The sequence below is a fragment of the Catharus ustulatus genome, chromosome 6 (assembly GCF_009819885.2).
Source record: "Catharus ustulatus isolate bCatUst1 chromosome 6, bCatUst1.pri.v2, whole genome shotgun sequence".
Lineage (NCBI taxonomy): Eukaryota > Metazoa > Chordata > Aves > Passeriformes > Turdidae > Catharus > Catharus ustulatus.
In genome coordinates, this window is record NC_046226.1 from 21,013,894 (window position 1) to 21,030,784 (window position 16,891).

General features: G+C 33.2%; 1 protein-coding gene across 6 annotated transcripts in view; it reads left to right on the forward strand.

The window, feature by feature from the left end:
* The window catches only part of CEP128 (centrosomal protein 128), a 94,085-nt gene that overhangs the window by 41,612 nt on the left and 35,582 nt on the right, over positions 1-16,891 (forward strand). For all 6 annotated transcript variants that reach the window (XR_006163007.1, XM_033063336.1, XM_033063335.1 and 3 more), the window contains exons 17-19: positions 1,082-1,258; positions 2,771-2,830; positions 4,495-4,687. Coding sequence is in view for 5 of the 6 variants with exons in the window: in XM_033063336.1 (XP_032919227.1) it covers positions 1,082-1,258; positions 2,771-2,830; positions 4,495-4,687 (430 nt within the window). In the remaining variant the exon portion in view is untranslated. The remainder of the gene's footprint in view (positions 1-1,081; positions 1,259-2,770; positions 2,831-4,494; positions 4,688-16,891) is intronic.

The following is a 16,891-nucleotide window of genomic DNA, read 5'->3' on the forward strand; positions in this document are numbered from 1 at the left end:
TGAGTCATCACCCCTGGAGATCTTCAAAAGACATGTACATGTGGTGTTCAGGGATATGGTTTAGTGGTGGACTTGGCAGTATGGAGTTTTTAGTTGGACTCTATGATAACAGTTCTTTTCCAACATAAATGATTCTTTGATTCTGTATATATTCCATTAATGGAACTTAGATGTTAGGCATTACCTAACTCCACATTGGTGTCTCATAAGTGCAGTGTATGAAGATTTCCAACAAACAGATTTCAAACAGTTGTATCTTGTCATTGTGGAGGTCCACAATTAATACATTTTTTAAAATCCTTGCTCTTCTCACAATTTTTGGTGCAATTTGCACACATTGGAATTTGCCTGTTAAAGTGTTTGTTCTTTGCTGCATTACACCTCCTGATCTCAGCAGCAGACAGGTGTGTTTCAATTTCACTTTTTCTCACAAGATAGGTTTTTCTATATTATTTATGATGCATAATTCAATATTTTGTGTGATAAAGGTAATCTAGCAACAGTTTTGTTTGGTTTTATGGCATCTCTATCATACATATGAAAGAAGAGAATCTGAATTTTAAAACATATGTAACATTTAATCCACCTTCTGACATTAGATGATAACAAAATACTTTCCTCTGTGCCACTCACTCTCCTATGAGATACTTTTGGAGTAGTTTTCCTTCGAGGGTGCACAGACTGGCAATAAAATTTTCCTTCTGGATCTCTCTTCTGATGATAGAGATTAGATGCCTAGAACAGATTCAGATCAAAAGATAATAATGGGACTACTTGGTCTGAGCTCTTTTTCTCCTCATGAGGATATTTGTAATAGAACATCTATTTTTGACTTTGAAAATAAGCTTTATGATTGTTGAGTTTGGATTTGGTAGTTTCTTCATAACCGATTTACAGGATAATAAGGAGAATCAAGGGAGGAACTTATAAGTGCTCTTAGAAGGTATTATTTTTCCATGGCAAGGAGTTGAACTTAGCATGACTGAATATGATTATGATGAGATTGCAAGATACATGGCTAGTGACATATATTATTACTGCAATTATTTATCTTTGTTTTGTTTTTCCTTTTTCACCCCAGGAAAAACAGATCAGCAATGAAGAAGATCATTTGAGAAAGATGAGTGAGGCCAGACTGCAGTATAAAGATCAACTGCGTCACTTAGAAATGGAACAGCAATCTGTTCTCTCCATGATAGGAAGTGAAATTGATGCTGCTTGTGAAATCTTTTCTCGGGACTCCATGGAGAAATTCAAAGTAATTCTAAGTTTTAAGTATGCTGCAGGTTTTGTTCTTTTCTTAATGAAAGTTTGTGGTGGAACTTGTATGCATTGTTGTCACTGTTGCATGGATAATCATTCTAATAGAATTATGGATATTTAGCTGGTACAGAGGGACATTGCTATAGCTTTCTGTTGTTGTTGTTTGTTTGTTTGTTTGTTTTTTTGTGGTGTAGTTCTCCTTTTGCTTGTGTGAAAGGACCTTTACTTAGCCAAAATTTTGAGGTAAGTTTTCTTAGGCTGTGTCCTAGAATTGGGAAGTCCTTAAGAAAGGCCTAAAATGCGATCAAAGTTGGAAGAAAATGAAAAATTTTCTGTTAAAAAATCACTTGGATGCTTTGATTTTTATGTAGATAACTGAAAATGAAAATAGTTTATAACCTCCATTTTTGAGGAGCAGGTCCTTGTATCCAGAAAACTCAGACTCAAATTTTCAGGAAACTGGTAGCTTGCTGTAACTTTTTTTTTCTATTTTACTACTTCTACTGCAATTCCTGTCTGCCTGTAGCTTTTCTTCTGAGCATTCTCATTTGCTTCCCAGGTAGGTACAGAAACCACTCTTCCTCCCTCCATATGATTCTGTGTGACTGATCCTCTTAAATCAACATTGTATGTTTCTGAGAAAAAAGAGAACGGACTGTCTGACTCAGCTTGTCGCCACACTTATAAGTACTTGACCTAGTGGCTTTTTAGCCTTAGCTGCACCCCTGAGTACATTCAGATTACATCTTTTTTTTTGTCTTGCTGTTTAAACAGAGAATATTTTGTAGTTCCTGGTCATTTGACTGGGCTGAGCTGCCTTTGAAATAGATTTCTTTTCATGATTGACATAATTTCTTCACTTACATATGGAGTTGGGATGTTGCAGCACAAAACTAGGTGAGAATTCTCAGAAAATGTTTTTGACAAACAAGCTTTTTCCTCCATATGCTTACAGATGGGTCTTTTTATTACTAAATTTTGTAATCTGCCCTAGTTGCCAGATTTTTGATCATTTACCCATGCCTTCTTGGACTTGATCTTCACCTTGTGCAGAGTTTTTGATTTCTGGAAAAAGTTTTGCAGATTCTTGTTTATACAATTTTACCTTTTTTTTCTAATCAATGGCAAACTTAAACAAGTTCTGAATGCAAATTTTTGACTAGACAGCTAATGTGAAAAAAAAGTTTTGTGGTTCTGGTATGATTTTTTTTTTTTTTGTAAAGGTAAGAATCTTTATATTATTGTTCCTCTACCCAGTACTTCAGGTATTGCTAAGGTTTCTAAAAATTTTTACCCTTTACTTCAAAAAGTTGCTGCTGCAGCTTGGGTAAGCAGGAGGAATTTGAGGATAAGCATTTGCATTGAGAGAAGTCAAGCATTAGGCTTAATCTTCCTTGATAAAAAATGTATTTCTTTGATGAATTTCTAGTAAGCAGAAAATACTTTCTTCCTTCTATGTCTAATTTCCATTTGACATGTCTTTCTTTTGTCACTTACTTTTTCTTAGGCAATATCCCTTACACCAACAGTACTGAATGATCCTCATCGCTGGTTAGCAGAAACAAAGGTAAAAGTCAAACCTCGTGACATTTCACTGAGTAAACTAATATTCAGTATTTGATGGTGTAGTGGGAGGAGTCCATTCATTGCGGGAGGAGTTTGGAACTAGGTGATTCTTCAGGTCCCTTTCCAGCCCTAACAGTTGAGTGAGGGGGTGAGTCTGTGAATGGATGGATCTGATTAAGAAAGTCCATTTAAAATGGCACTTCAAAGGTAAAAGGAAAAATACAAAAGCATTCCTTTGGCTATTATTCTGATATTTCCAGACTGTTGTTTCAACTGATAGAATAATTTTCTAAATGTTTCTATCAACAAGAAATAGCCATTCTCTATAGCAAAATAAATAGCAATGTTGTTTTCACAGAAAAAAAACCCAAAACATTGAGGTAAGAGCAGTTCAAATTTTCTCAGACAAGTGAAGCATGAGAATGTAGTCAGCAAGTCAGGTTTCTCTTACAGCATTATTACAAGGCTAGAAATGATTTTAAATAAGGCTGGTATTTATTCACTCTAAAATATATTAGTTTGGATTCTTGGAAAATGAACAGTTTTTCTTTTCCTATTGAAGCTTTCAAATCCTGTAATGTGTCCATGGGGGTACACATGCTTGAAAACATCTTCTGTAACTCATAAATCTTGCTTTCGTTTTGCAGCTTTCCTCCAGCTCCCTCAGCTCACACACATAGCACACTTCTTACCCAGTGTCTTTTAAAAGAAGTAAATTTCTCATGATCAAAATAGATCACAAACTATGGAAGACAACTGGTGTTTTTGCTTCATGTAGAAAGGTCAAAGCCACAGAAAAAATGACTTAAGGAAAAAAAAATGCAAATGTTTGCCTGTAAGAGTAGGTTATTCATGGTGTGTGGTCTGTGTTAGACTTGTAGACCAAGAGAAGACTTCCACTATAGATAATGGAGATAAGATTGGAATCGAAGGAGAAATGTTATGGAGGAAGTATTTTCTTCATTTGAAAAAGGGACACTGACATATTATTTAAAAGAGCTTTCAAAGAGCACCTGATAATACTTTGCATACATTTCTCACCTAAGTTTGTTTAGCTACTAGAGGGAAGTTTATAATGAATGACTGCTTAAAACGCCACTTTTATTTTCTTTTATTTTTAAATAGGTTGTGTGAAATTACTCCATTTGATCACTTCTAGATTTACTATGTTGATCACAACCTTATAAATGAGATCTTTTTCTCCTCTGAGTGAACCTTAAATATTGACTTTTGCTGACTGGAAAGGATTGATGTCACATTTTTAGAAAGGAGAAATACTTTAATTCTGTCAACATAAAATAGAGAGAAAAAGGTATTCTGAAAGGAAGGCCTATCTCTTGGTGTTTTTGTGCGCTAATTCAATGTGAATTTCCATATCTATCCTAACAAATTCATGCTTCTGATTTAAAAGAAATAAAATAATGTAAAAGAAAATCACTTTTCAAATATAATTATCAACCAAAATATGTCTTTTGGGTCTCTTGTAAATCAACTTATGTTCTCTTAATATATCTGAATGCTGTCTATTATTAGTCTATTATTATTATTCAGATAGCTACAAATGAGTAATCTGTGGCTCCAAAGAGAATTCGGTCAGTGAACATTTATGTTCTCTTATTTTTATTGGAATTCTTTACTTTTTATTGTACCTTTTTTTAAATGTAGACTAAGCTTCAGTGGCTGTGTGAGGAGGTAAAGGAAAGAGAAAGTAAGGAAAAAAAGCTGCGATGCTACTTGCTGCAAAGCCGAGAACAGCTCAAGCACTTTACACAGATGAAGGAGACTGAACATCAGTCTCTCTTTAAACAGATAAAAACCCAAGAAAAACTTTTGGAAGAAGTTCACAGAGAAAAAAGAGGTATGTTGCTGGTTCCAGTTTTGTTAATAAAAGGGAGAAAGAATTTAAAATTCTATTAATTATAGTTTCTATGGCACATTCATTTTATCAAGTAGTTATTTCAAATTGCAATGTGCTAGTAATAACCAAGAATAATGTTTTGTTTTTGATTTTTTTTGTTTTCCCTTGCTGACAAAAAAGGCAAATGCAATCAGCCGTGTTTCAAACAATACTGTGGCTGAATAACACACGAGTTTACATCATGCACAGTGGATACAGCAATTATTTCCCAGCTGTACCATGTGGGACATTGCATGACCTGGGCAAAAAGGGATTATACAGGAGTCTGAGGCAGGCTGAGTTAGACTGCTGTTTGCATAGCTCACTGTGTCATGGTACGATCTTTCATTGTGTTCTGTTCCCTCAGTTTAGAAATAAAGGTGTCACCTTTTAGGTTTTCTTCAGAAATCTTGTTCCACCCTTTATTCAGGACTCCATACTGATATAGCTCGACAGAATAAGTATTTTCTTTCGTTATTTTGTTCGTTGTAACTTTGTGCTGATTGATGTTGATTCAGATAAGAGTAAACTTTTGGTAAGTACAGTTATAGCTTTTAGTAGCTGACTTATTCTTGAAAGTGCTTTGTGAATTGTAGCAAAACCAAAACTCACTGGTTCTGGCAAGAACAAAGTTAATTCTCTTCTAGTAGCTGAAACATGCTTTGTTTTCAATTTAATATGATAGTAATATTGACAACACACTGATGACAATTGTTGCACCCTAAGTCAAAGACTTTTCAGTTTTTCATGCTCTAATATTGAGAAGGTGCACAAATAGCTGCAAGGGAGCATGGCCAGGCCAGGGGAACTGGCAAAGAGAAATTCCATATATTAGAACATTATTTCCAGTGTACAAACACTGGAGCGTTGTCTGGGAGGAGCCAATCGCAACTGGAGAAGGGGCTGGACATTTCTTGGTGATGAGCAATGATATTGTACATGTCATGAGTTTTTTTTTATTTCTATCTTTTTTTGACATTCATATGTCGTGACAGTGTATGCAAGAATAATAGATTTACAATCTCCACGTGAATTTGGTTTGTTTTACAGTCATGTCAACTTAGATTTCTCTTTTCAATTCGAAAATTATGACCTTCATTATACCAAATCAGTTATTTTTAGAAGTTGTAGAAGATAGAGAAATAATGGAATGAATATCTATTAATGTGAGTTTTGAGTACTGTTGTTCACCAAGGGAACAGTTCAAATGAGCAGTTCAAACATTTGAATATTTGACAAGGGCTTTTTATTACAAAAAGAGGGTGCAAGACAAAATCTGACTGTTTTTATGTCTTGAACAAACACTCTTACATACTGAATGAAAAGCCCAGCCTTGATTATGATGCAAGTCATAGAATGTAAACATGTAAATAGTTTAATGGATAAATGACTTGAACATGAAAATTGGAAGAACTACTTTCCTAGATGAAAAAAAGAAAACACAACTAAAAGCGTAAAAAAGATGTTAAGCCAAAAGGAGAAAGCAATCCATCAAAATGATGAAAGATTTAAATTAAGGATATGGAATGCTAGTTGGCCTTTCTTACTTAAACATAAAAAATGGAAGTACTTACACAATACTAAGGCACCCAGTAATGAAACTATGGGCAAATCACAGGTGCAGGAATAAATCAAATGAAAGCAGAATGTATGTAATTAATTTAAAAAACCCTTAATTTTTTTTTTTTTAACACCAAAGTATCCTTTACGGTATTGCTAAATAAAATGGATATGCAGTCAAATTTGATCAAATGGATTATCATATTTTCTGTTGGAATGATGCGGATTTTAGATGGAGCGTTTTATCAGATTTGGTGCATAATCATGAATATACGTGGATGTGGTTGACTATCCCCGCTGACACAAATCATTTGTCTGAGTACCTGATTTAATCTGAAAATACTCCATTAATTTAAGTTCACATAAATCAATCAAAGCATATGACAATGATACAGAGAAATTGCGTTCTCAAGAAATTAATCTGTTCATTTCCTTTCTGTGGATCTGATAATGTAGTTTACTCATGGGGTTTTTTGGGAGAAAGCGTAAAAATAGAGATTTATGGTGGATGTATCAAAAGTAGGTGGCATAAATATTTAAATTACTTTGTTGATGAACATGTTTAAGGAAGTTTTATTAGCTTAAATAGGTCTAAAACTTTTAACTATGTATTTTTGTCTTTTCCCTTCACCAAAGCATTTGTAAATACCTAGGATATTGTAGGCATTTGAAGCCTCCTTAGGAGTCTCTGTAGAAGTGTTAATGTTATCACAGTGGTACCTGCGGTGGTATAAACTGGCTGTCTGTGTGGTATAATCCTGACAAAAACCAAGTAAGCTAACATAAAGATTCATGAACGAGAAAATAGGGAATGAAGAAAAATGTGAAGCACAGAGTTTCAGGATTGTTTAGAGAGTAGCAGAAGTTTCATAGTTATCTGTTGATGCTTCAAGATCAGCCACATTTTTCTGCCCTTCTTGGTAAGAGTATAATGATGGAGAGTTTAGAAATTCAGAAGTCTAGCAATACTTATAAAAACAGAAGAACTGAAGAGGATGTGAGTTCTAATTTCAGGTTTGCAGATTTGTACTTTGGATGCAGTTCACCACTTAACAAGGTAGTTAATTAATCAGTTACTCTATCGTGCTACGCAGTCGGATATTTCAGTAAGTAACAACTTGGATTCCATTTTTCCTCTTAGAGTGATTTTGGTTTTGCAATCAAATTTATTTCACTAGCATTGCTCTAGTTATTCAATGTGTTAATGAAATAGACAATGGAAATAAAATGCCTAAGTTCCAGTTTTTTTACTAAGAACTTAATTTGAACTTAAAAGTTCTGGAATCACTGAACATGCCATGGTGTTCTTAAGATCAATTTAGAAGTTAGTTTAGGTAACAAGAATTTTATTTTTATTATTTTTTTAATGCCATTGTTAGCAATTGTACCCAAGACCTGGCACAAATTTGTTTCATTTATTGCATTTCTATATGATCTGACCAGACTGTGTAGTCTGAAAAGCTCATCATTCAAATCACTGGAAGTCTATATTTGGTCCAGTGGACGCATTGGTTATATAAATTTAGATTTACTTTAATTGCCTTTCCAAGAGAATCTTGGAATATACTCACATGTATATAAGCTAGACATAACGTGTTATATAGTGCTGGACACTAAGTCTGCACAGTACTTTTGTTTCAGGATAATATACTACTATTTCAGAGAAGACGCAATAGTCAAAAAATAAATGTTTAACAAAATAAGACCTGACATATTTGGTAAGGCCATATCTGTTCTTTTTTTAATGAAGCAATGTTGGTATGGCTGTAGTGATGTAAGAAGAAGAGATGCATTTCTCCTATTTCTAGACATTTTATTTATCTCAAAATGTTCTGCAAATACTGTTTTACACAAAGTTCCAGGTGATGCAGGATATATTCTGCACCTATTCTCAGTGTCTACTGAGATAACACTATAATCACATTTGAATTATTACATATTTAGAATTTCTCTTATATAGGTATAATATATATTCCTGTACTGCTGTATATATACATATGCTGCTAAGTAAACCTTAAGAAGGTAGTCTTCAGCTGTGATAGACTAATGTTAGATGCTTTTGTCTCAGACATAAAACTGTACTGGGCAAAGTGTGTGTTTTTTTTTCTTTATGTATTAAGTTTGTCACTCATGCATTTATCATTGTGCATTGTCTTAGATTTGAGTATACAAAAATCAGATTTTGAAAGACTTACATTTTAGCTGGTTTTGGTGATGGTATGAACTCTGTGAATCACACCTCACTAGTTGCATCTAGTTTCATCACTTTATACAAGTAAAATTTACAAAGATTTTGGTAAGTGATTCCTAAAGCAAGACATCAGTTTATTTTTCTTTTTTCTGTTAGGTCCAGTCAGGATTATCTGTTGTTCAACTGCTGTGGATAACGTAAACTCAAAAGAGCCGGTTATAATAAAATAGATTAAAAATTTAGGTAAAACTTTTACTTTGACAAAACATAATCTTTCAAATTATATTCCTGTTTTTCCTATTTTATAGTCAGCAAGTCCAATTTTTGCTTCAATGAGGAACACTAAAGCAGAAAAAGTAAAAATTTGAAATAAGAGACAGTGTAGTACATTGAGTGTAAATATACTGACACTGACCAATCTCTTGATTAATTAAACTGAGGAAAAGTATGAGATTGGGAACCAGAGAAAGTCAAAATAGTGTAAAATTTTTCTATTATGACATACTGTATTTCATTTAATAGTAAGGTACATATGCTGTTTTGAAGACCACTTTAAGCCTGATTTTGCCCTTTCAACTTTGTTTCTTTCATTTTTATTAAATTTGTTTTTCTCATATATTGCATGCTATTGCCCTTATATGAACAAGAGTCCTTTCTGTGGCAACAAGAAACATCACAAGGTACTTTCAGGTCATCATTTATTGAACAGTGAATGGGAGCATCTACTAGAGAGATCATTCTTTTAAGCATACATACAGGAAGGAATCTGAAAGATTTCAGACAAACTCTTCATAGTATTTGGTTTTCATAGTGAGCTTCAAAATGCATCAAGTTGAAATATCATTACTATTAAAATAATTTATTTCTTCTTAATAGTGTTCTTGCCCTTTAAATAATGCTTGGTTTTTTTAATGTGATGGGGGAAGGAGGAGGGAGGACTTCTAAGTTATTTTAAACTTTGCCAAAATGAACCTGCGTTCAGAGTCTTAGAAGAATGGAAATAAACCCAAATCATTTAGAAATCTTGCCCTGTGGAATTATTTTAATCGGAAAACTGGAAATATCTGACTGGACATACATTGCTGTAATTATTTAGTATTTTTCTGGAACCATTTTCATTTGACATTACCTTTTTATGCATTCATAAAAACATGGCTGCCATTGTAAAAAAGAGAAGGTAAGACATGGGATCAAACTGTAGCTAAGATGTTTTTTAAGACTTCGTTTGATTTCTTTTTTCTTTCTGAATCACATACTTTAGATGATTATCTGAAACTTATGTACAGTTTTTTGGTTTGGAAAGCATGATGAGTCCTTTAAATTAATGAATTTCTGCTGCTCATTAACAGTAAGAGACTAAATTTATTAGTTTTATTTCTTGGTTTACCTGCACAAACCAGAAACTAAATCAAAATTAACAAAAGTAGCCTGGGGATGAGGATTCAGTGTATTATTATGTATTATTTAATTTTTTATTTCTTTTGTGACCTATGACTTTTTTTCTTTAAACCAAACTAAAATAGCTGGTGTTCTATGAACTAGTGTTTTTTTGGGGTTTTTTTACAGCTGTTGAAATGATGACATTGGACTCCTTATAAGCACAATTACAGCTTAACAGTGATTTAACACCATATAATCTTGTAATCAACTATAGAACTTTATCAGGACTCTTTGAATTAATATAAAAGGTGCTGTCATGCTTTCAGGTTATGTACTATGCTTCTATACCAAACTGATATCACCATTTTACAGCTATTAAGTTTTAGAAAATTCAACCAAAAAGCCCTAGTCCAAACAACACAGGCACTTCCACACTTGCCTTGAATTCAATAGTTTTCTGAGAAGTATGTAACAGAAACATGCTATGTGTCATTTTTTCTTCTTTAGGTAACAATGACATCCTGAAGAAACTCTTCAATATCTGAAAAGATGTTGAAAATTTATTTAAATAATATATTGTCTTATAGGAAATAAAACTGAATCATAGGCTCTATGTTCTTCTCCTGTTGTGCCTATTCCCTTGGACAAAGCCATCTTAGTCTAAAACACTGATGAATCATGTTGGGAATTTGAACAGAATGAAAAAATGCTATCTTAGATTTAGTATAGTGAAGTTTTTGAAATTAAAGAAGTATTTAAAATCTTGCATCTTGCTGTATCATAGATTTAATATTTTTCAAAATTAGAGCTTGTTTTAATGGTTTTGCCTAGAATTTTTCAGGCTGTAATAGAATATGTTTTTCAGTGTGGTTCATTGCTCTGTTAATAGATTTTTATATCCTTTTAGCTGACATGCTATTTAAAATCCCTTTTTTTCCTAAAGTGAGTCCTAATGATAGTGTGTATTTGAAGAAATGAAGTTTAAGTCCTATGTAAGTACCAGAAAATTCCTCATTTTGAGAAGAGCTTCAGTCATCAGTAAAACTAATTCTTAATGTTGACTGTATGCAACAAAATAATTTTTATTACAGAATATACATTTTAAGTGAATTCTTGGAAAAAAAAAGAAGTCTAGCTGGCTTGGGATTTTTCTACATAAAGATTAAATTAAATAAGTGATATTTAACCAGTTTGCACATTTTTTCCTTCTAGTGGGTTAAATATGACAAATTCCTAGGTTGAATATTTATTCTGATCAGCATGTTCAAGGTAATAACTGTCTGTATCTAACATCTTTTTTTTCCTTCCTGATTTTGGTTTAAGAAAATGGGAACTGTGATTGGTACTTTTAAATTATTTATATATTTTGTAGTTAAAGGGGAAAATCCTTAAAAATGTTTTAGAGCCAAGCAAGATAAGCAAATTAACAATACAGTTCATACAGTATGAGTGATTTGAACAGAAAGCTACTAATTGTTTTTATTAAATAACAAGTTATTCTATGTAGTTTTTAAAAAATTCATACATAATAATGGACACATATATCTGAATCTTCTTTAGAGTGGGCAGAGTCAGTATTTTTCTTGTCTGCATCTGTTATGTCTCTAGGATAAGGTCATAACATAGTCAAGGGCATGATGTGGATACTTTTGCCAATTGTAATAGACTTGAGTTGCAAGTTATTGAACACTGTTAGTAAACATTGTTGCTATAAAATTTTGGTTTTTTGCTTAAACAGATACCATCTCTGAGTCAAAGAGAATGTGCTTGCTCCTGGCTATGAATTGAAAAAAGTGGAAACTTGAGGGTAAAACTTGGTCTCCTGTTCCTCAGTTGGACTTCTTAATTCTACACCACCTTTCTTCTCTGAGAATTATTCTTTGAAATACATGTGTTCATCTTGCAGTACTTGTTTTTGTGTTTGAGCAGTACCTTCATGCAAAATTATATATTGCTAGTATGCGAATCTGTTTAGTGGAAAACATTTAAACGTAAAATTTATAATTTATCACCTTAATTTTTGTTTCACAGTTCTAACACTTATGATTTTGTTGTGGATTTTTTTTTTTTTTGTTTGAGTATACCTGGTGAATTGAGATGCCTACCACTAGAGAAAGAAACCAAGTGTAAGCCCAAGAAAGCAGATTCATTGGAATATATATGTATGTACTTCATGCATATGTACATACTGCATCAATATTATACGTTCTTCAGCTGCCAGGACAGAAACTTTGTCTTCCTGGTTTTAATTATATTTGATGACTTGGTTGTAGAACATTACTTTCTTGATTGGATTTAAATTCCAGGAGCAGCATTTTCTGAAAATAAGGCTTGAATGTTGTCTGTATGGAAAATTGATTCTACTTGCAAAATCAAATGATCAGACAGTATACTATTTCTTGTAAAACACTATATAAAATGAAAAAATCCTAGTGACGTCATTTTGTTCTAATGCAATGTGCTTAAAATCCATGGAGCACATTTCTATTAAGAAAGAGCCCAAAGGACAGAATTAAGTTAGGGTGCTATTCAATATAATGCAATGATCTTCTAGTTATTCGGCAATGCACAGTTTCCGTATCAAGTTCTAAATGCCTACTGCAAACCAGTTTATTTTTCAGCAGAAGCATGTTTAAATTGGCAGAGTTTTTCAGATGCCTTGCTTCTGTCAAGGCATGTGACATGTCATGGAACTTGGGAGGAATTTTGCTTTTCGTAGCGTCATGTCATCCTTGCGTCTGAGGAAGAAGGGACTTTCTTCTCCAAGTGGTTGGGAATGTTGAGCTGATGTTTCTCAAGTGTGTTAAAGGGATTATAAGTATGTTGGGCAATGTTTTATTAAAGTGGCTTCTTAAGTAAGAGTGGAATGGCAATATTCTACTATGTGCATGCTTATTCTCATAAAAGCTGGAGAAATAGTAATACTTCATTCTTGGTCAATGAGACTTATCTACACAGGCTGGTTTCATGAGTTTGTGCAATGAACTGTTCATGTATTACAGTGAAACAGGGAAAATAAGTAGTGTGGGATAAGATCTGAACTTTAAGGTTGGAATGTTTCTAACTTGTTGCAAAAACATTTCCAATTTGAAAATACAAAAATACTCTATGCTTTCTGATGTATGTGTCTTATATACAGTATGTATATAGTATAACGTTTTCAGGCTGCCTTCTGATATTGTGGGAAGATTGTGTAGTGAGGGGAATAAAAACTGAAAGCTTTCTAAGATTTCTTTTTTGACTGTTTCAAAAATGATTGTATTTCAAAATTGAATGCGTTTACAGTACACTGCAACTCCTATTTTAATCTCATCTTAAAACACTTCAGTATGTGACTTGATTAAAGTAAGTATTTTGTAGTCTTAATGTAAGCAACAGATTTTGCTTGCTGTCTGGAAGGAATTTTGATTTCCAAGGAATTTACAATAGAGGCAGTGTTATTACTACTAAATTATGAAAATTTCCATCTTTACTGCAATTGATAATCAATGGTATGATTATGTGGGCCATTCAGTTTCATGATTATGCATTTCACATCTGTTAATTTGTTGTTATTATAAGAATGGCAACATAAAATGCTTTTAGTTCACAAAATTAGCATTTCATATTTCCTGAAGTGGTAATGTACAGATATAGTGTGATGGAATTTGAGCATTCTGTTTTGCTACTCATAAGGTTTTTGTAATTAATTTCTTTTTGTTCCCTGGGAATTTTGTTGATGATGATTCACTAATTTGAAATAATCTAACTTACTTGAGTAGTAGCTTAACAGTACTGGACAAATCCAGGAACCATCCTGCATCAGGTTAGGAAGAAATGTCACTCCTCATAGTGTCAATTCACTAGGATAGATGCCAGGTGTAATTAGAGCATTTTTACAGAGCTATATAAGCTCTGTAAATGTGTGTGGTCATCAGAAGCTGGGTAATTTCTTTTCCCATCTGAATCACCAATATGAATAATATTTTATGATGCCAGGTCAAGAAAAAGTAGTATTAGGTGTCTTGTACCTTAAAATTTGTTGAATATGTTCTGTTCTCATCTGATGTGCACCCTGAAGTATACAGTATGCAAATTGCATGTGTACTCTGGTTCCAGCTTGCACGTCTGACATTATTCTTTCTCCTGAGCAGTGCTTTTAATCTGTGTCCTCTAAGAGATGACTCTGGTTTTTTTTTTTCAGTTGCTCTAAAGACTTTGCTTGCACTGCCTTAGCAGAGCAAACAACATCCCAGAGAGAGTTCATTGCAGAATAAGTTGTAATATTGTTGTATTTCAGCTCAGATTAACTTATTTGCTAGTGTATAAAATACACATCAAGACAGCAGAAGGACACGCGTTTACAGTAAACCACGTTTTTGTTAAATGACAAAAATATGTAACTGATCGTGCTAGTGCTTTGGGATAAATGAACTTTGAGGATCAAGTGTGTAAAGAAGAAGCATAGTTATGTTTTGCACTGGGACATTATACAATGTGTAAAGTGTAGGTCCGGAAAAGATCCTGTCAGAAAGCTTGATAGAGTAGAGAAACCTAGCATGATTAATTTTAAATATTACTTTGAAACTGAGGACTGTCTATGATTTGTATTTTATTGTCATTATTAAACCTGTAGATTGTCATACAGAAAAAAAATTTCCTGTATTTATGTCAATATAAAGGCCTTTTGAAATAAATATGCCAGCAACAAATGTTGTTGCAGCTAAAGAAAAAGGGGGTAAAATTATAGACAAAGGGGTAAAATTATAGGAACCACAGAAAAGCGTACAAACTTCTTGGCAAGAGGTAAAAAACCAGTTTCTGAAAAGCAAACTCACGTTTTCATTTTGACTATTTTCTTGTTCTCTGAAGAAAGTTTAGAACAATCTTTTCACAGTACAAAATGTATTTTAGAGCTAAGGTTTAAACCTTTACTTTTAGTCTCGGGAGCTTTAGTTTTTGTAATTATATTTTGTCATACATACATTAAGAGAGTAGTTTTCTGTTGTTTTTTCTGCTCTCAAGAGGCATGAGCAGATCAATGCACATTATAACCTGTTTCAAAGCAGTTACACCCTTCAGGGGCATTTCCAGTGAAGCATGTTTACCGTTTGCTCAGTATCTCTCCATTCCTAACCTAGGAGATGAGGCCCCTGTTATTGAAAACACTTTCCAAGTTTGTTTGCCAATGTAATTTGTAATGTGTGCTTCAAGAGGCATCATATAAAAACATATCAAACATTTTAGCACTTTAGCAAGCTTCACTTTGTTCCTTGCATTGCATTGCTGAGGTTAAACAGATGTGCAACTATAATGTAAATAGGTAAAGGATTAGGTGTGTAGAATACTTAATGTATTCTCCCATTTGCAATGGTATTTTTGTGGGATTTTGACAGTCATTTTGCCATTTCTTTGATTACTATTTGAATGTCTCTACCTGTAGAAATTAGGTAGTGTTGGGAGAATGGGATAAGCAATTCTATAATAAACATAATTTATTTGCAACCCTTATCAAGCTTGTAATAAGATGTGCAGTGTCTTTTTATAACAAAAATTTTTATAGTAAGTGTATTATACTAGATATACTGGATATACATTTCTCCATGTAATCTCCATTGTGAAACTAATGCCTTCTTACTTTTTTAATCAGTTAAAAAAGCAGTGTAAATTTGGGTTTTTTTGTGGTCAGTCTCCAGGAATTCTATCAATCAGAAACAAAAGTTCAAGTGCCAGTTGAAAATAACACGTACTCCACAGCACCAGAGAAAGAAAACAACTCTGATATTGCTGTTCAGTTATAATATATATAATTTTCCTCTTAATATTCTCTTTTCTTTTGGAGTATAGGAGAGATTTCTTACTCAAATGTATGTATAAAAATTTCTTCTTGTAAAAATTTACTAGACTTTTTGTATTGTAGATTTTTGCAAATGACTATGCAGAAGGAATAATAAGTTAGTGCATTTAGATAGTGTAATTTTCAAAACAGATTATTAGATATTAACTGAAATGTACCATTCACTGAAAGTTAAAATGTTTGCGAGCTGAGCTGGTTAGTCTCAGTTGTGTATCATCACCATGGGACAGTACATCAACAGGATTGTCCCGAGGAATAAACCTAAAGCGTAACTGCAGCTGAAATAATTAGAAGTAAGCATTGCTATTATAGCTTTCTTCATAATTGCCAGCACAGTTTATTTCATCTTCCTCTGTAGCATGTGTAATAGATAGGGTGTTATATTTCTAGTTGCATTATGTTGGGTGTCAGTGAGACACACTTAGATCTGTGCATATATGTTTGGTTGAAGTAAATGTTTTCTTAGAAGCTGTTTGAGTCCTAGTGACACATAGGGCCATCTACTAGATTTAAAAGCTGTCTTACAATATTTATCAAGGAGTGAATGCCATGGAGATAGGACTTTTTTGGTGTGCTTTACTCTTCTGACAGAACATCCAAGCTACTAAACGATCCCCATTTTTCTGAAAAGTAGGGAAGCTTAATTTCCAGACCAGTATCTTTGAGCTTCCCACATTATCTGTTCTCCTATGCTGTGAATATTGCAAATGGATTATTTAGTTCTGATCTTCAACAGCCAAATTAAGAAATTCACTTCTAGGCTTAGGAGAATTACTCATCTCAAGTAACAAGTGACCTTTGCTAGAAAACTTTTCTGTCTTGCAGCTGTTAGCCTCCTTTGGTTTGCCCAGTTATTTCAATTCAAATGAGCTGCACTAGCTGCTTCAAAAACCTTAATTGTTGACCATTCCTTAACTGATAGGTCCAAGATCTGTTCCGTGTATATTTGCATTAAGATCTGCAGCTGCCTTTCAGATGTAGCCAAAAGGAAATTTGCTGATATGCATAAATATGGTTGGGATGACAAAAAAGAAAATCCTAGGATATTAAGAGAGAGAGCTCACTGAAGAAAGTGGCATTCAATTTCCTGTTTTGGCATTTACATATGCCATACCATAATTTTTATATAGCTATCATGCCCATAAACATATCAACATAATTTTCTAAAACAAGAAATGACAAATTATCTTTCTAGCAT